The sequence below is a fragment of the Akebia trifoliata genome, chromosome 16, assembly GCF_017979445.1.
Source record: "Akebia trifoliata isolate Shusen 1 chromosome 16, ASM1797944v1, whole genome shotgun sequence".
NCBI lineage: Eukaryota > Viridiplantae > Streptophyta > Magnoliopsida > Ranunculales > Lardizabalaceae > Akebia > Akebia trifoliata.
This window is the reverse complement of record NC_141390.1, coordinates 23,692,103-23,713,008: the sequence shown is the minus strand read 5'-3', so window position 1 is coordinate 23,713,008 and position 20,906 is coordinate 23,692,103. Positions and strand designations below refer to the sequence as shown.

The window sequence follows — 20,906 nt, the reverse complement described above, 5'->3', positions numbered from 1 at the left end:
AATCATCCTCTCATTTTCAAATTTACAGAGGATTTTGCACTGATCTTCAATGGAAATAAATGGGGTCACAATGGGCCTTATTTGGTTTCAAGAGTTGTTTCAAGGGTGAGGGGAAGACCCGGATTTAATTTCATGGTGTTGCTGCCATCAGCATTTTATCCGATCGATTGGAGTAGGATTTAGAGCCTCTTTCATGGACCAAGGGATAAGGTTCATTCGAAATGGATGACGGGGAAGCTCGGGCAAATTCGTAGGGAAAGTTTTGCTATTCATCTGTGGAACCAACAAAGTAGAACGCTGAAGATCGAAAATGGGAGCATTATTAGTTGTATAATGTTGGATTCTTGTATTTTCTGCAATTCTTTGGTTTCAGCTTTGTAAAGAATCTTGTTCGTTGCTCTCGGGTATCAGAGTAGGGAGAAGGTGAAGGAGAAGAGATGACTCTGTCTCTGTTCGTTTTCTCTTGGGTTTTAAGTATTTAGGGACGTAGAAGTAAATGCCCCTAAGTTTAAGGACGACGGTGTAAATAACATATACGTTTTTAAGTTAAACGCAAAACGGCTCCCCATTCAATCTATACCGTCCGAATGCAACTTATCTAACGGCTTGCAAACATTTGTTAAAATGACTGATTTATGGATTGGCGCCGAACGGGACCCATATATATATATATGGGACGGTTCAGTAGCCCTAAAGTTTGCCAAGTTTGGTGCCAAACATTTTTCAAAATATGGGTTAGAAGCTTTGGAATGAGCTGATTTTTTGTGAGGATGATCTCTATAAAGAGGAGATCATCCTCACCAAAAATCAGCATATTCCAAAACTTCTAACCCCATCAAAAATGATTTACAAAAATTGGTCAGTCCACGATTCTTTAACTTGTAAACTAGGATTAGAAGTTTCAAAATGAGCTGATTTTTTGTGAGGATGATCTCTTCACTGTAGAGATTATCCTCACAAAAAAATCAGCCTATTCCAAAACTTCTAACCCCATAAAAAATGATTTACAAAAATGTTTGGCATCAAACTTGATAAACTTTAGGGTTGCCGAAGCGCTCCCTATATATGTATAAAATCTTGTAATTTTCTCTATTACAATTTAGAAGAAGATGGCATGTGCAAAGTAACCTTCATGATTTTAGGGATGTTGGATTGAAATTTTCTTATTTTTGACCAGAATTACTATGATTATATTAAGTTTAAAGATTAATGTGAAGGTATTTTTTGGATTCTGTATTAGAAAATGCTGAAATGACACAAAGCATTTACTGCAATTCTCACGAGTCTAATGTGGGATGTGCACATAATCATAGATGTGTTTTCTCACGATACGGGTAAAAATCATCTACGGTTATGTATACATGTCCACGTCAAAATTGTGAGAATCATAGTAAATGCTTTGTGTCAACTCAGCACGACTCATTTGACTTATATAGTCCAACAACTTCTATTCTACGTGGCAGAGATTTATTATTAGACTTATAAAAGACAAAAAATTAAATCAAGAGATGGGCCCCATTCATCACATCAGCTGCAAAGCGCATAAAATCCTTAACCTAGCAGGAAATGGTCTATGTTCCGCCACTCCAGAATTCGCTGTCCTCTAAAACTAAAAGAAAAAAAAGAAGAAAAAAAGCAACCTTGTTCCCGCTTTTTATTCTTGTTCATTCCCTTCTTTTCTCCCTCTCAAAGCCCAAATATTCTTCCACAGATCCGAAAATAACGTTCGAAACTCTCCTCATTCGATTTGTTCTCCTCTGTAAAATTACACATTTTTTTTTTTATATATTTTTTAAAATTTAAAATTTCAATTTTTTTTTGGAGATATTAGATAAAAGACCCGTCTTTTTTTTTTTTTTTTTTATATTATATATATACTGATTTTCAATCACATTTGATCTCATCTTTATCAATGCTGTCTAGTGTTCATAGGATTATGGTTTCAAATTCAATTATCTGTCGGCAGGTGGAGATTAGGGGTATTATGTTCTTGGGTTTTGTAGATTTTGTGCATTTGCTTCGTTTTTCGTAGATCGAAATTTGGTTGATTGGGAGGGAGATTTTGATTTGGCGGTAAATGTACATTTCTAGGTTTGATTATTCGTAATGGTGTTATTGTTTCAGATTAAAGGTTTTTTAAAGTAAGTTTGGGTGGATTGTACAAGGAAAAATAATTTGAAAGTTATTTTTTAAAGCTATCTAAGGATTTGGTAGAAGTCAAGTCGAATATGGATTGATGAGAAAGGATGAATTTTTTCGTTGAAATCTGAGAAGGGAAGTGGTGAACGTTTATGTTTCTTCTCCACACAATTCAATTGGGTTTGTTTAATTGGATCAAATTATGGAGCATATCATGGGCGGAAAGTTTAAGGTTGGGCGGAAGATCGGTAGTGGATCTTAGAGCCGAAGACAAACAAACCTAGAGATTTAATGAATGGGTTTTTTTCTCGTTCGATTTGGCTCCCTATTGATGCAGAACGAATGTGAATTTTACAGAGTTAAGAACGCATAGTATCTTTATTTGTTTTGGTTTGTATGATTGCATCGCATTTGATGAATCTCACATTTCTTTGATCTGGAGAGAGAAAAGAAACGATTTTTAGGTTCTGAGGTGACGGTTGATTGATCTTTTTTACGTGAATATGGATTCGGCTAGGAGTTGGTTCCATAAGTTGCAACCACGAGAAAAATTTAAGAAAAAGGAACCGAATGGTCATGAAAACGAAGAATCAAAGCCACCTACAAGTGACGAAGCACTTTCTAATGCCACAAAGCAGAGGGTTGCGGCAGCAAAGCAGTATATAGAAAACCATTACAAGGAGCAGATGAAGAACCTACAAGAGAGAAAGGAGCGGTATGGTTAGTTCTACTTTTGTTGTTTGGCATATAATGGCTTTTATTTTTCATCATTTAAAATTTTTTATTTTCAAAATCAAAATTTTCTTAATGGATAGTGGGATTGTTAATTTTCTGGAACTACATTCGGGGTTTTTATGTATCACATGAAATTTTACGTAGTTCATCGACATGTTTAATATCTGCACTTGTCTCTGTAGATTTTGATTGCTTAATATTCCGCTGGGCAGGTTGACCCCAAATATTTGGCATAAGGCTTTGATGATGATTACGATGAATGTTCCACTACCCATTTTAATGTTTTATGTAGAGTACATAAGGCGTAGCAGTGTATGACTAATCAAAGGAAAAAAGTATACATGCTTACCCATGAAAGGGGATTGGTTCACCATTTTGATGGGCCCCTCCTTATGACTTTACCATGAAGATGTTAATCCTCATTATTTTAAGAGAGCTGCTATTGCCCCACCAACTTTTGCAAATGCCACTCCAATTCTTATGTAAATCACCAAAAAGTTGCACACAGTAGGTGTGGCATTAGCAAAAGTGGCGTGGCAATAGTAGGTCTCTCTTTTAATCATACAATCAATTGTATGGACGATATAAAGAAATCTTGAATGTGGTGGATAACATAGTATTGTCCATACAGATTGTTTATTGGCATTGGAACCCGGTTTCCTAGGCTGGAACAATCAAATTGTGGGTCTCAAGCTCTTGCATGTGCCCCACAATTTTGGCAATGGCATTAGTAGACTGAACACAATATTTTTTTCCCCTAAGCACAAGTGGAAATAGGAGGCCAAGGGAAAGAAGCATGATCAGCCATTTATTTGGGGCAAAAACATAATAAATTTCTGACATAAATCATCTAAAAAACAAGAAAACATGCGTCGCCCAATTTTTTTGTATTTGAAAGGGCTCGAGTTGATTTTGGCTGGTGCCAACCATTTTTCCATACGGTGTGGAGGCTCGTTTGGTTTGTTACTGTATTTAGTTGAACTGAGTGATTTAAATAAACTGAAGTCACATTATGGAATTAATTAACAAGGACCAAAGGTTATCCACTTAAACCTTATTATTAAGGCATATTAAAATTTTCATTGCTTTTTAGTATAACATTTTCAATATTTGATTGGTATTTTGTTGTTGTATTTTATATCATTTTTCAAAAAAGAAAATATTATTCTACATAAATGTTGGTAATCATCCCCAATTCTGTTTTATTTTTTACAATTTTCATTTTATCTTTATTCAGTAAATCATAATTTGTTTTTATATGTTCCCAAATTGTTATTAGCTGAAAAATGAATACTCCCTTTTCCAATTGCTTTCAATGTTATCTGATGCTGCCCCAGAAAGTTTTGTGCTCGTTTCTTAAAGATACAACTACTATTTTGTACTACTTAGCTTCTGAATTGCTCTATATTTTGTAGTTCTCAAACTCTTGCTACAAACTGTAACATATTCCTTGTGATGCTTGATTGTGGTAGATTTTTTATGCCATGAGGTTAGTGAGAGAAAAATCTGCAACGGGCTAGCAGCCTACATTTATTTTTCCCCTTTTTGTAGGTTCAAAATTATTTAAGGTCTAACTGAAAATTATATTTAGCAAGTTAGATTTGCGAATTTAAACTGCATCATGTTTCTAAAGTTGACATTAGTTTGCATATAATTAGATGGTATCATAAAGTACTTGTAGATGGATTATTTCTTACATCTGATTGGTTAATTGACCAATTAAAAGCAGTTCTCAAGGATACTCATATCATCAAAGGCTTGTAATGTCTTTTGAACTTGCAGTACTTTTTAGTGTTAAAGTATTTAATTATAGACATTGGCTACTAGCAGACGTGATATGCTGGAAAAGAAATTGGCTGATGCTGATGTGTCTGAAGAAGATCAAAACAACCTACTAAAATTCTTGGAGAAGAAGGAAACAGAATACATGCGCCTTCAGAGGCATAAAATGGGTGCTGATGATTTTGAGTTATTGACAATGATAGGAAAAGGTGCATTTGGGGAGGTATGTTTCTTGTTATACTATATTGGTTGAGATGTTGAGCAAGTATGATAGTCCCCTATATTGCATTTTGTGTTTTCTGCATACCTGTCTGTAGCTGTTGCTGACTAAATAACAAGGATTTATGTTTTCTTTTGGCATCAGACACACACACACACACTCACGCACACTCATCCACTCACATTTCTCACTCACTCATTCTTATGTAGAAATATTTGTACATCTTCTATATTTCAGTTGATATTCTGGAACTGTTCTACTCTTGAGTAAAAAAATCACATCTTTATTATTATTTTTTATTGAAAAAAAATCTCATCTTTGCCTACAGTCTACCTGCTTGAGCACTTGTAGAAATATCTCAATTGTATGTAGAGTGCTCAGGTTGGAGTCTCTAGGTCTGCGTAATGATGCTTTTAATTGTAGTTGACCTTTGGAGAGGCATATTTTCTAGATGTTTTCACATTGCCTATGAATTATAATGCATATACTCAATTCAATTAGGTATCATTATTTTCTGTTGTTTCACATTGTCAATAGTCACTAAAAATTTGGTTTCCCATACATATTTTATTTTTCTTGTTCAGGTTAGAGTCTGTAGGGAGAAGACAACGGGTCACGTGTATGCAATGAAGAAGCTGAAGAAAGCAGAGATGCTTCGCAGAGGGCAGGTATACATTTTACTTGGCATGCCATAAGATCTTATTGGAGTTTTGTTCCATTGTGCTTATTTTTAAGTCTGTTTCTAAATATTTCAGGTAGAGCATGTTAAAGCTGAAAGGAACCTTCTTGCGGAAGTTGACAGTAATTGTATTGTCAAACTTTATTGTTCTTTTCAAGACGAAGAGTTTCTGTATCTCATCATGGAGTATTTACCTGGCGGAGATATGATGACTTTACTTATGCGGAAGGATACTTTGACTGATGATGAGGCCAGATTTTATGTGGGGGAAACAGTTCTGGCGATTGAATCTATCCACAAACATAATTACATCCATAGGTTTGCAGATAGTTTTTCTTGGAGAGCTGCTATTGGCACCCCAACTTTTAGTTCTTACACCCCAATTTCTTAAATTATTTATCACACCCCAATTAAAGATTAAAAGACAACATTCAAACATTACAAAGGCTCAAATTATTATTTCAACATTACAAAACAATATAACACACGTTCAAACAATTTCTTTTTGTTGATAGATGAACGTTCAAACAATTTCAGTAGTTGTTTACAAAAATAATTTGGTTCATATAAAATCTTAAACCCAAAAAATAGAAATCTAACAAAAAAAAAAAAAAACAAAAATGAGAGAGAGCTTCTATTGGCACCACAACTTTTACTTATTCTCAACCATTTACTTATTTTCTTTATTTTTTATTGGGGGTGTAATAAGTAAAAGTTGGGGTGCCAATAGCAGCTCTACTTTCTTATCTATGTTGATGACATTTGTTCATATGCTTCTAAATGGTCTTCTTAAATCATATCAAAAGGATTAACTCTTTCTGTTATTTCATATCACAGAGATATCAAGCCTGACAATCTGCTGCTTGATAGATATGGTCACATGAAGTTGTCAGATTTTGGCCTATGTAAACCTCTAGACTGCAGTAATCTCCATGAAAACGATTTTTCTGTGGGAGGCAACCTTAACGGTTCTGTACATAGTGATGAAGGCTCTGCTGCACCAAAACGCACACAGCAGGAGCAATTACAACATTGGCAGAGAAACAGGAGGATGCTGGTGAATTCCCTATCATTATTCGATTAAAGATTTTATAAGGCAGTCATTTATCAGAAAACACATGAGACTTCATCCGTATTGACTTAGCAATTACTGAAAAATCCGGATTTATTGTTTTGCCGTGTTTTGGTATTCATCTACGTATATTGAATTCCTTGGTTATATTCTGAGTGTTGGATATGAATGCATTCATGTTTAATGTGTTTTAATGAGTTTCTTGGTGAATGCATGGGGATCTTATTTGTTTTTCTAAAACTATCGATATGGGGAACTTGCAGGCCTATTCTACTGTTGGTACACCTGACTATATTGCTCCAGAAGTTTTATTGAAGAAGGGATATGGAATGGAATGCGATTGGTATGTTACAGATAGATTAATTCTATTTCTAAAATTAATGAAGTATTAGCGGAGGGGCACTCATGATGCATGTGCTACTAATGGCAAGTACGAATGAGATAAAATATACAGTGGTGATTGTGATTGTGTTTTAAACAATTAAAGGACATGGATTAAATACTCTTGAAAATTAGTTACACTTATTCAATTACCACTAAATGATCTACATTCATTAGATATATGGAAGGTCTCAGGATATTTAAGAAAGAATATGGTGCCATCCATGAGATATCATTTTAAATTATTTTTATCACCAAAAAAATAAGGAAAAATAAAACTATAATATTAAAGGAAAAATAAACAATCCATAGAAACTAATAAGTTATCTTACTTTAAGCATTTCTTGTTTCGTTTCCTACTGTTAGTTAATCTTCTTGCTTTTCTGTAAAAACTTATACTGTTTGTTAGACTTTTCCTATTGGGCAGAAGAAGCACATGAGTGGTTGTTTAGTTAACCTTATTTGATATTAAGTATTTATGTCGTTTAAGAAGCATTTGCTGGGGAACTGTTACAGATGTATTTGAACTCAACATTTTTCTACGGATTCCTATCTTGCACTTCAGGGAGCTAGAGTAGCTAGGCACTCCATGTCTCCTGTTTGTATGATGTGTCTAACTCTTTCCAGCCCTTAGACCCACCGGTAAAACCTTTTGTTGACTTAACACGCAAAATGATTTTTATTGGTGAGATGTAACCATTGATTTGGAGCAAATATTTCATAATTGACCTATGAATAGGCCTTTGTTTGTTTTCAAAGAACTTGATATGCCCTCAGATCACAAGAATCATCATTCTGGCTGATTTTCTATGTAGTTGTACACTTCTGCCAAATTGTGGGCTGGACTTTCGTTGTCCAGTACTCTTGAAATTTGAGCCACATGCTGATTTAAGGAGACATGGAACCCATCTTCATGGAGTACAAGATCAGAACTATTTTCTTTTTGAATTTAGTGGGAACAATTAAGAGTTCTATATAAATTGATTCCTGTGCTTCATATCTGGTCTTTGAACATATGAATGGTTGGCAAACCCTTTTGTTGACTTAACATATAAGAAACTGTTATGTTATTGCTTTCTATTTTATTGGGAGAAGGGACTTATATTCTATGGCTAGAATTCATTATTCAGTTTAATGTTCTGTGTAGTTTTACCAAAGAATGGGCCAAACATTCTTGGTCTTGTAGGCTAAAAATTGGGCCACATGCATTAAGTAAAGTGGAGATTGGGTAGCTACCCAACCTTTTAGATTACAGGATCAACACAGCTTCTATTTCTTTTAGTATTCAATAAAGGACAACTACCTGTAACTCACTAGCTTGCCACATTTATGTATGAATATTATTTGCTCTTAACAAATTGTTTGGGTAGAGACATGTTACAGTTTCATGGGACCTGTGTAGGTCTTTGGGTTGAAATATGAGACTTGAATAAATTAAAACTCCCATCTTTACGTGCTTATGCTTATCTAAACACCAGGAACACTTCAATTGAGAGAAAAAAAAATGGCTTCTACAACCATACAACAGTTGGTAGATAAAACTATTATCATTATTTTATCGAGTCGGCTGCATAACTTTAAGTAGAAAAAGGATTGGTTGTTCCAACGACAAAACAAACTTCGGGAACCCCACTTCTCTTTATATAAGTAGTATTGGTTTTATACAATATTCTGTCATGTTTTCTCCTACAGGTGGTCACTTGGAGCTATAATGTATGAAATGCTTGTGGGGTATCCACCTTTTTATTCCGATGAACCAATGTCAACATGTAGGAAGGTAATCATACTAATCCTGGCATCCTGCTTTTTCTCATTTCTTTGATAAGCTAAGTTCTTATGACATTTTTTTATTCTATTTTCTTTTCTTTCTTTGGTTGCTAAGATGGAGTTGGTTCTGCGACTCATGGTTGAGATGCAGTACATTAGCCAGTTGTTTAGATTTATCTTTTCTCATTTCCCCACTTAAGCCATTGAAACTTTAATTCCTTGAGATGTTTAGTTTCAGCGCATGCAGTCCTCATCATGGTTTTTAGAACTCATCTGATTCTGAGTCGGTTCCCTGGATTTGACTTGGGATTCGTCATAACGACCCAAAATTCCCAGGGGACTTGGCCGTGACATAAGATCAGCTTATCTTCTTGTGGGATCAGTAAGATCACATAAATTCCCCATATTTCCTCACATATAGAGAGGAGGGACTGTTAAAGATCTCTGCTTTATATCTATGCTGTATTGGATAGCCAGCAATAGTGGTTTATTTTGGATTCTCTCTTTATGGGCTTTATGAAACACAAGCTCTTCACTCCTAGGTTTTGCTTTTGGAGAGAAGAACTTGCTCATCATTGACTAATAAAGAGGGACGTTTTAGTCCTAGGTTTTGCTTTTGAAGAGAAGAATGAACCCTCCTCACTAACCAATATATATGGAAAGAGAGTCATGTAGCAACATAGTACATATGTGACTAAAGGGAGATATCTTTTGTGACAATAACCCAATTTCAAGTCTCGATGGGAAGATATTGTCACTGTTCCCATCCCTTCTTGGTATGAAGATACAAATATAAGCCTGGATCTCCGACCTTGTAGAGAACCTAACAGAAGAAAACACAAGAAACTTTTTGGGATTTCAATGATTCACTTATTATAGGATTGATCCGGATTGGTTTGGATTCTTCGAACCATTGGATTTCTCTCATGACAACCAGTCCAACTCAGGATTGGTTCCAACCGAGCCCATCCCTAAATACGTTTTTTTTAAACCATGGTCATCTAGTTTGAAATATCCACTGAAGTTCTATGCATCCTTGTCTTTATGTTTCTCAAAAAGAGTGTTTTCCTTTAGTTACACCATTATGGATTATGTCCTTCACTAGCATATCAGCTTTGGAGTGTAATTTATAATTGAAACCTAAAAATCATTTATCTCTTTCAGGGCCCTTTCGGTTCTTATTGCTCTTTTCAAATTTATGTGCATACTGTGGGATGGTGGCCATCAAATTCGGTTGTAGTAAAGCTCTGTATTTTGAGTCTGGAACACATTATATACAGTTCGAAATTAAGAGAAGATTAATTAATATTAATTAGCCCTAATTAGGCTATATAAAAGTTACATAAGAGGAAATAAAGAAGGAAAAGACTAAAATAACCCTAGACTTATTTAACACTCCCCCTCAAGTTGGTGCGTGGATATCAACTATGCCCAACTTGGACAAGACATCTTCAAAGGAATTTTTACTAACTCCTTTAGTAAGAATATCAGCAAGTTGTTGAGAGGTAGGAACAAAGGGAGTACAAATCTGTCCAGAAACTATCTTTTCTCTAATGAAATGACGATCAACTTCTATGTGTTTCGTTCTGTCATGCTGAACCGGATTTGCAGCTATGTTAATAGCTGATTTATTATCGCAATATAGTAAGAAGGGAACCGGCACAGGAAGACATAAATCAGCTAGTAAGATTTTGAGCCACAACAATTCGCATACTCCAAGTGCCATAGCTCTGTATTCTGACTCAGCACTCGACCGAGAAACCACATCCTGCTTCTTACTACGCCAAGTTACCAAGTTACCACCAACTTTAGTACAATACCCAGAAGTAGACCTTCTATCAGTCACCGAACCAGCATAATCTGCATCTGTCCATGCCTCAATGCGAAGATGACCATGATTGTTGAATAAAATACCTCGACCAGGACATCCCTTAAGGTATCTAAGAATACGATAAACAGCAGCAAGATGAGATGTTCGAGGCGAGTGCATAAACTGACTTACAACACTAACAGCATAGGCAATGTCAGGGCGAGTCATAGACAAGTAAATCAACTTTCCCACAAGACGCTGATATTGGCCAATATCTGAAACACACTCCCCCTCAGAATCAGCCAACCTGTGATTCTGCTCAATAGGAGTATCAGCTGGACGAGATCCAAGCTGACCAGAGGCACTGAGTAAGTCAAGAACATACTTACGTTGAGAAATAAATATACCAGACTTGGACCGGGCAACCTCAATACCCAGAAAATAGCGAAGATGGCCAAGGTCCTTAATCTCAAATTGATGTCCTAAATAAGTTTTGACCTCGGTAAGACCATCGGCATCATCTCCAGTAAGAACAATATCATCCACATACACAATTAGAGCAACAGTTTTGCCTTGGGAGTGACGCAAGAACAAGGTATGATCAGCAGAACTCTGATGGAAACCAAACTGGTGCATGGCCCTAGTGAAGCGCTCAGACCAAGCACGAGGAGACTGCTTCAAACCATAAAGGGACCGGCGCAGACGACAAACATGTGCAGGAGAAGCAGAAGGAAGAAAGCCAGGAGGTTGGACCATATAGACTTCTTCCTGAAGATCACCATTGAGAAAAGCATTCTTGACATCTAACTGAAAAAGAGGCCATCCTCGGATAGCAGCAACAGAAAGGAGAACACGAATGGTGGTCATCTTGGCAACCGGAGCAAAAGTTTCTTGATAATCAATCCCATAAGTCTGAGCATAACCCTTGGCCACCAGACGGGCCTTATAACGAGCAATGGAACCGTCTGGATTATGCTTAAGCGTGAAGACCCAGCGACAACCCACAGCTTTCCTTCCAGGCGGAAGAGGAACAATTTCCCAAGTTTGAGTCTTTTCAAGAGCAGTCAACTCATCAATCATAGCTGCGCGCCACTCAGGATGAGCAATAGCATCTGCAACAGTAGTAGGAAGAGAAACAGCGGAAACAGAAGCAAGAAAACTCCGATAGGAGGGTGATAGTGCAGAAGCAGATATATAATTTGAAATGGGATAAGTACAAGTGCGCTTACCCTTACGAGTGGCAATAGGACGATCATCACAGGGAACAGACGGAGGTGGAGCTGGAGGCGAGGAGGCGAGCTCGTCGGACATAGAAGTGACGGTAGTATCCCGGGGACGGCGAGAGTAAACCTGCAATGGAGGAGAGGACAAACTGACGGGGGGTGGAGAGGGAGAAACAGGCATGGGAAGGGGAAATAAAGAAGGAAAAGAATCATCAGGTGAGTCTAGAGGAAACCACTCAGATTGAATACCAACGGACCCACTATAGTAAGGAGTATGCTCAAAAAAAGAAACATCTCGAGAAATGAAACGCCGTCGAGAAGGAGGATGGTAACAACGGTATCCTTTCTGGGTAGAGGAATAACCCAGAAAGATACATTTTACGGCATTAGGGTCAAGTTTAGTACGAGTTGGGGTAAGAATTTGAACAAAGCAGACACACCCAAACACGCGCGGAGGAAGTGGAAACACAGGACGATCTGGAGAGAGAGTAGAAAAGGGTGTCGCAAACTGAAGAACACTGGAGGGGGTCCGATTAATAAGGTAAACAGCAGTAAGAACTGCATCGGCCCAATAGGATTGAGACACATTCATGCCAATAGAAATGGCACGAGCTAACTCTAGAATATGGCGATTTTTTCGTTCTGAGCGACCATTCTGCTGAGGGTCTTAACATTGGACATTTGATGCTCAATGCCAGACTTTAAACAAAGTTTCAAGACCTCACTATAAGTGTACTCAGTACCATGATCAGTACGGAAAGTCTTAATGGTACAACCAAATTGGGTATGAACCATAGCAAGAAATTGCTTGAAGATCCCATAAACCTCACTCTTGTGTTTCATAAGATAAACCCAAGTGGTACGACTGTGGTCATCGATGAACAAAACAAAATAGCGAAAACCAAGAGTGGATGTGACAGGGGAAGGACCCCACACATCAGAATGAATTAAGTCAAACATAGCAGGTGTAGTAGTATGCATACTAATAGGATAAGAAGAACGCACATGTTTAGCTAATTGACAAGTTTCACAAGACAAATCAAACAAATTGTTATTATGAAATAAAGTAGGGAACATGTGTTTCAAATATCCAAAGGAAATATGGCCTAAACGTAAATGCCAACGCATTACAAGAGCCTTATTAGACTGACTACGACTACTACTAAGCTGAAGAGCAGAATGAGTGCTAGGTGAACCGGGAACGTCCAAGAGATACAATCCATTTTCTTCATGTCCAGTGCCAATCGTCCTCTTCGACTCCAGATCCTGAAAGACACAATGAGAGGGATAAAAGGTTACACTGCAGTTCAAATTTTTTGTAAGACTACTAACAGATACAAGGTTAGTAGTGAGTTGAGGAACATGAAGTGTGTTAGTTAAGGATAAAGAAGATGTAACGGGTAAATGACCTTGACCAGCTATGGAAGACAAAGAACCATCAGCCAGTCGGACCTTGCGATGACCAGAACAAACACTATAGGTTTTAAATAGGGAAGACGTACCGGTCATGTTATCCGAGGCACCAGAATCAATGATCCATGGTGAGGAAGTGGTAGAAACACTGTGTGCAGATGCTAAGGTACCTGAGTGAGCGAAAGTAGAAACTGGCTGAGATGAGGTCTCTATCTGATTGAAGAATTTTCTGAACTTGTCAAGCTCTGCTTGGGATAGAGACACCGAATCCGATGAGGAGATAGTAGCTGAAGGAGTTGCTAAATCATTCATTTGCTGAGAAACTACATGAGCTGAAGACCGTTGAGACTGTTGACGATGCTGGTTAGGACGACCATGAAGTGCATAACAGCGAGCTTTCACATGACCCAACTTTCCACAATGATCACACTTATGTCGCTGACGGGTAGGCAGAGGCCCACTGGGGGACTGTGAAGAAGGCAAACGAGCAAGCATAGCGGAATGATCTCCCGAAGAAAAGGGTATGACAGCAGCGCGACGACTCTCATCAGCCAATACATAGGAATACGCAGTCTGTAGGGAAGGAAAAGGATCCATTCCCAATAAATGAACCCTTGCATATTCAAACTCATCTCGGAGACCAGCCAGAAACTGAAAAACTCGATTCTTATCCAGAATTGACGCATATAATGTCTCATCAAGAGGGTCCTTCCAGGAGTAGTACGAAGAATAAAATGTCAATTCTTCCCACCGAGCACGTAGTTGTGATATATAGGTAGTAACAGAAGAGTCACCCTGCGAGAGTCTAGAAATCTCACGTTCTAGGTTAAAAATCCTGACATTGTTTTGACGTTGCGAGTAAATGCTCTTTGCAGAATCCCATATCTGTTTTGCTGTTGAGGAGAACATAAAACCAGCTGCAATGTGTGATTGCATGGATGTAACCAACCAGGAACGGACCATAGAATCATTAGCAAACCAATGTGAGTAAGAACTGTCGGTCTGTGCAAGTTGTTTGTCAGCCCCTGTGAGGTAACCGATTTTCCCTTTTCCACCAATGAACATTTCAACCGATCGTGCCCAAAGGAGATAGTTAGGCCCATCTAATTTCACGGTAGTAATTTGAATGCCTGGAAAGTCAGTTGAATGAGAAGGAAGACCACTCGATCCATTACTAATACCAGTGATTGAGGAAGAGGATGATTCAGAAGCCATCAAATAATCCGAGTACTTTGGTTTGAAGAGAGTTCACAAAGATGTGGGCACGATTCTCTAAAATAAAGTGATCGCAGCACCCTAAAGGTGACAATACACGATCAAAAGAGCTATAAAGGTTGATTAAACACTGTTGTGGGAGACCCAATAATCATTTTTCGCAAGCGTAAAGACTTAAGTAATAACACTGTCGGTAGAACAGCCTCAAACAGCACCAAATGGCCACAATCTATGATCTCACGACTTAGAACAACCCCAAACAGCACCAAAGAGCCACAATCTATGATCTCACGACTTATAACAGCCGCAAACAACACCAAATAGTCACAATCTATGATCTCACAGCTTATAACAGCACCCTGCTGTGTTGCCTACTGAAGCCAATCACTTGTTGTGATAAAAAATCGAAAAAACAGAGGAAGAAAGTACTCCCACTAGTGTCGTATAGAGCAGAACATCATCTGCTGTGATCATTCAGACTCAAATAGCCACTCACAAGTGTCGTACAGGTTCAAACACCAACCTACTTGAGTCGTACAGGGTAGAACACCAACCTACTTGAGTCGTACAGGGTAGAACAGCCACCACTGGCGTCGCCGGCTCCAAAGAAGTCAGTTACTGTGATCGTAGAGGTTGAAATAGCCTACGTTGGGAGTCGTAGTACTCAAACACAGACACTGTGGGTGTCGTAAGCCTCAGACAGAGCCATTTTTGATGTCGCTGGTCGCAAACAGCATCACTGCTATAACTACAGCCTGATCGCAGGCTCTGTATAGCTATATATTTCCTATCGCATGCTGCGATTAGGGTTTGTGTGAAGAAGAACCCCCGTAGGGGTGATACGAGTTGAAGAAGAGAAGTGTAGGGTGTTGTTTTAACGAAGGATAGATCGATTGAGTTTTTCACCGAGGAAGAAGAAGGAGTTGGAGGTCGAACTTGCTCTAATACCAAGTTCGAAATTAAGAGAAGATTAATTAATATTAATTAGCCCTAATTAGGCTATATAAAAGTTACATAAGAGGAAATAAAGAAGGAAAAGACTAAAATAACCCTAGACTTATTTAACATATACGGATGAATTGCAGATCCTAATATTCAAAAACTATACTTTTCAACTTACTTGTTGATACTAATTCTCTCTCTTCTATGGATTTACATTGTGGCTGGGTCCATATTTTCCCTCACAAACCTCAAATCATTTACCTCCCCTCAAAATCAGAACTTGTGTTGTGTATTTTTTTTGAAAGATTAAAATTAAATATTTAATAGAACTTGTGTTATGTAATATAACAAAAACATGGATGTGTGTGTTGGTCTCTTACACCATTCTGAAATTTCGCAAATATTCAACATATCTATACAATTTGTTCCATATGTTAGGGATGATTCTTTTTAAACTACTTTAGTTTATGTTTCGTCTACAGAATAGCAGACCCCACATTTTTAGAATGAGGCTTTGATGATGAAACTATGCAACATATGTGGTAATTCATTTTGATGACCTGAAATACATTATATCATATATATGATAGCCAAAAACAAATTATTTGAATAAACTAAGGGTTTCCTTTGGTGAAGTATCAGCTTGTGTCTGACACATGAGCACAACACAGTGATCAACGTCAAAATTTTAGAAAATGGAGGACATGTGCGTGTGCAACATTGTTATGAAGTGTCCTTCACACTGTCCCTGCAATTCCAATACATAGACACATCCGTACAATTTATTCCCTATGTTGAAAGAGATTTTTTAATATACTACAGATCATGTGTAGAGTATACGATATAGAAAAATGCATTTATAGAAGTACTTTAAATCTTGCAAACAATTGCTGGGAACAATTAATTGAGAAAATTAAAAATCCTTTTTAAAGTGTGTTGGCATGTACCTGACACATGAGTATGACATGAAAGATTTTTCAGAAAGTTGTAGGGTCCTTGCATAGATTTTCCTTTTTGATAGGTGTAAGTGTGAAGGTGGGAACCTTGTTACGTAGATTGAAACTGTTTCAGCTCAATGGAAATATAGTTCCTGTTCCACCTATTCACTAACAATCATCATTTCTTTGAAGCTTCATCTCAAGACTCTCTTCATTTTCATTTATGCAGATAGTCAATTGGAGAACTCATTTAAAGTTTCCCCAAGAAGCAAAGCTATCTGCAGAAGCTAAAGACCTTATCTGTAAACTCTTATGCAATGTTGATCAGAGGTTTGGAACAAAAGGCGCCAGTGAAATAAAGGTGCCGTGTGGCTTATTCTTGTTTGAATTGTTGAATTTGCATCATATATAAAACTGCAAATTAGGGAATTGGCCGGTTGATCCTTCTGCCAATTTCAGGCTCATCCATGGTTTAAAGATGTTGAATGGGACAGGCTGTATCAGATGGAAGCTGCATTTATTCCAGAGGTCAATGATGATTTGGATACTCAAAACTTTGAGAAGTTCGAAGAGGTAATGTGCCTTTTCACTGTCTACCAATCTGTTGATCCACCTGTTTTGAGGCATTTCGTGTCATTAATTATGCATTGTTTTACTTCTTTTATGGGTCCACTGCAGTCTGACAAACAGGTTCAAACTTCATCAAAATCAGGGCCGTGGAGAAAGGTAACCTTACTGCCTGCGACTGTGTAGTTTGTACTTCTACGCATGAATTTTAACTGCTATTAGGCGTGCTTACCATGTAATGTTAATATCTTCATTGAAGTACCTTCTGTAGTTAGCCTCTACGATGAACAGTTTTTTTTCCCCTGAAATATCTGATAAGTTGGAACCTCCATTTGGCTATTTTTTGGTTAAACTGGCACCTTGGACTTGTATAAGTAGGACATTAGAAGGATTCTTCGGAGTATTGGAATTGTGCCCAAAATTTTGTATTTCTTCATGGATATGTGATATAAAATGTAATATACTTGTGAGCACTGTTGGTTAAACAAGAAGTGACTTAATCAGACATGCACATACTCATATGTGTCCTCTATTTGAGAAGTAATTGAGAAGGGATAGATCCATATTAAGAGTTAGTTGTTGAGATCGCTAATACCTGTCTGGCCACAGGGATTGCTCTTTTCCTGTTAGGGCTTACAGAATGTTTTTCTATCAGGGAAATATCATCTACTTTATTTGTATTGCGTCAACTGCAGACTCAAAAAGGAACAGAACAAACAGATCAACTCTAATCCATGGAAGCAACACTTACCTATATAGTTATTTGTGCTGTTATTATATTGGATGTATGCCAACTCTATGTTGGCTCTAGTGTGTAGATTTTGTAATTGTGCATTTTTCCTAAATTGTTTAATGACTTGGAGCTGGAATTGGTTGCTAGATTGTTGGGGAAATTTCTTTCTTTTGGGCCTCCCAGGTCTCTCCCCTAGGTTGGAGGATATTCATATGGATCAAGAGCAGGGATGGGAGTTGGTCAAAGCTTTCTATCCATTTCTTTCTCACTCTCATTTTCAAACCCCCCCCAGGAGCCTGCATTTTATTTTATATATTTATTCTGCTAGTCTCGATAAAATTTTAGGTGTTGATCATCTTAAGAGTCTGGAGAAGAATAATTATTGATTTTTGTGTCGTGTGCGCTGTGTTTTTTTTTTTTGGTTTTCTTGCTGTTAGATTTTGTGTACGGGATTTTTGGTTTTGTTTTTTTGGTGGTTGTGCTTGTTTGGTGGAGTATTATGCTTCTTTGGGTTTTTCTTGATTGTTGGTTCTTGTTTGGTCTCCTCGACATCTGTTTTGGCATTCCCTTCCCATGTATCTTCTTTTTGTTTATTGATATTACTTTACGTATCAAAAAAGAAATAATGCATTAAATATGCTATAGATTGTTGGTTCTGCTGCTGTAGAACAGCCCAGCCCTTATATCCTCAGTTTATGGACTTAATGCTGCAATTGCTTCTTTTTGGGGGTGCTTGCAGATGCTCTCATCGAAGGACATCAACTTTGTGGGCTACACATACAAGAACTTTGAAATTGTCAACGATCATCAAGCGGCTGGGATTGGTAATCTCTCATTTGGTATACTACTTGCATAATTTAGTTTCTGGTACTTCTGTTCCTTGTGTCATTATATCCATATCTCACTTTGATGCGTTTGTGAGGAGACATGGAAAAATTTATTTATCTGTATCAGTTTCTCTATTATCAAAGAAACTCCACAGTTAAGAACCAATTACACATAAAAAAAGAACCAATTGTCCTTTTTTGTGATAGGGTGGGATAAAGAAGCAAGTTCTTTCTTTAGGTATCTAACCACTCCCAAGGATTATCTATCCTGTGTGGCAATTGAGATTGAATCTTATGCTACTTTGGGATTTTTGGAAATAATAATGCCAATTCAAGGGTTTTTTTTGTTGCATTTAATATAAAAGTAGTTATCTTTAGAAATCCAGACTGCTTTTCATCTATTTAACGCAAATCTTCTATGCCATGCATACTTTCCCAGCTGAACAACATCTTTTGTGGTAACTGGTTTTTTTATATTCTCATTTGCAGCTGAATTGAAGAAGAAGAGCACCAAAACAAAGAGACCCTCCATCAAGTCCCTCTTTGGTAAGCTTAGTCCCTTACCCTTATATTCACCTGAAAAATACTTATCCAATTTCTTTTCAATCACCATTGGATATGTTAACAGACCAATTTTTTCAAGTAGAATTGTAGTACAAAATCGTAAGGAGTTGGATTTAAGTTAGCACATATTGAGGCGGATTGTCCCTTCAACCATGATATGGTGTTGAATAATGTTTTCAAAAAAAGGATATTTTGTCAAAATTTACTATTTATCGATCACCGACTGCAATTTTATACCTAAAGTTAGATTATTTCATTCAAAATTCACTATTTACAGAAATATTTCGTGAAATGAATTGGAGTTCGACCGAATTTTTTTTTTGATAGGTAAACAGAAATATATTAATCAGGAAGATAAAAGGCGGTCGAGATGACCAACCACAAATTCAAGAACAACAAAGCCAAACCAAAGAAAATAACAAAAAGACCTTTACAGGGAACACAAAGCATCCTATCTAAAAACAAACTCCTCCAAAAAGACCCCTTTAAAGGCCACTGAAATATTTACAAAAAGAAATTGCTAGTTATATTTTGTATCGGACCTTGTGGAAATGAGAGTACTTCGGTATATTTCCTGGAAATATGTCAAAATATGTATATGCTTGGTGGTAGTGATACATGGTCCTTATCATGTATACTTGTGTTGAAATGGATAATTGGAGCAGTGGACCCATGTAAGGGAAGGTATTGACAAGATTAGTTTGAACAGATGAACATAAACATCCTACAAGTACACATCCCTTTAGATTTTTTTTGGGTTTTCTTTCTGGTTGTTTAAATTGAATACAATTGCTTGGTCATTTAGGATCTTATGATATTGCTGAATTTTTGTCCAGGTCATCATCTAGATTTGGTCCATATTTGGGGCATGTTAGGATTTATAAATGTTTCCCCCGTTAATGGAAAAATCTCACCAGTATGCAATGTGGCATGCCATATTGAATTCAATGGCAATATTTGGCCTCATGTCTTGGTGGTCTTACTCATTAATGGTCAATGTCTAGAAGCAAAGTTTTAGGTGTTGTTTCGGTAAAAATCGAGACATTCACCGACATGAAACATTTTAATGATAAATAACGTAAAAAAATCAACAGTTCGAAACAGTCTGAATCAGTTCTGCTGGCATACAATTAGCTTCCTTTGTTACCACAAAGCTTTAGATAAAATCATGTCTACTACGTATAGTGAGGAATAGAGATGGTTTCAAATATATTTTTCTCACAATATTCATTCTTTCAATCTATTTCACTCACATGTTGCAGATGATGAGTCAGATGATGGTAATCAATCTGTTCAAGGAAGCTTCCACAACCTTTTACCTTGCCAAGAAGAAGTCTCTCAGAACCAAAGCCAGCCCCAATAGGCGCTGCTTAACTTCATTACATTATATAGTCAAGTAACTCCAAACCACTGATTCAAGTGGCTTTTCAGTACTTATAAGTTCTGCCATCTCCCTCGGGGATTTTCTGTTCTGACAGGAGATCGAATTCGATTGCAGTGCAAGTTATGGGGGAAAGGACCAAAGAAAACTGAAAGGTTCCAAGTGGCCTTGTTCCTTGCTTGGATTGGAGTCTTTGTAAAAAATTTAGTGAGTAAATATCAATTCTTTCCTATTAAAATATACATATTTTTTGGTTCTTCCATCTCGGGAAGTGCACGAATAATGTATTTTATATATAATTTTACTAATAATGTTTAAGTTACGTGCATGTACCTTTTGTACACCTTGTAGATTCAAGGAAATAAGATCAGGCTTTGGAATGCTTTTCAATGTATGTTACTCTTTTATATTCCTAATGAAACAAATTGTTGTTGTTGTTGTTTAACTTCACCAGCAGAGATGGCTGTGTTTGATACTGTATTGGGATGGTTCACTGTAAAATCACTATTTCAAGAATT

At 37.1% G+C, this 20,906-nt stretch overlaps 2 protein-coding genes across 4 annotated transcripts in view; both read left to right on the top strand.

Annotated features, from left to right (window-relative positions):
- The first annotated feature begins 1,891 nt into the window (after positions 1-1,891).
- Positions 1,892-20,906, top strand: part of LOC147382966 (casein kinase 1-like protein 10) — a 49,659-nt gene continuing 30,644 nt past the window's right edge. The window contains exon 1 of the mRNA XM_086428983.1: positions 1,892-2,281. The gene's annotated coding sequence lies outside the window, so the exon portion shown is untranslated. The remainder of the gene's footprint in view (positions 2,282-20,906) is intronic.
- On the top strand, positions 2,278-20,768 carry LOC147382968 (uncharacterized). 3 transcript variants are annotated; one of them, XM_086428979.1, is made up of 13 exons: positions 2,278-2,854; positions 4,705-4,879; positions 5,461-5,544; positions 5,632-5,873; positions 6,393-6,612; positions 6,891-6,970; positions 8,701-8,785; positions 16,546-16,677; positions 16,776-16,889; positions 16,995-17,042; positions 18,356-18,440; positions 18,933-18,989; positions 20,270-20,768. In XM_086428979.1, the coding sequence occupies exons 1-13, from the start codon at positions 2,643-2,645 to the stop codon at positions 20,368-20,370; spliced, it is 1,635 nt and encodes a 544-aa protein (XP_086285105.1). In that variant the 5' UTR covers positions 2,278-2,642; the 3' UTR covers positions 20,371-20,768. The 3 variants fall into 3 exon arrangements, with proteins under 3 accessions (XP_086285105.1, XP_086285104.1, XP_086285106.1); XM_086428978.1 differs by having other exon boundaries at positions 18,356-18,455; XM_086428980.1 differs by having other exon boundaries at positions 2,723-2,859; positions 18,356-18,455.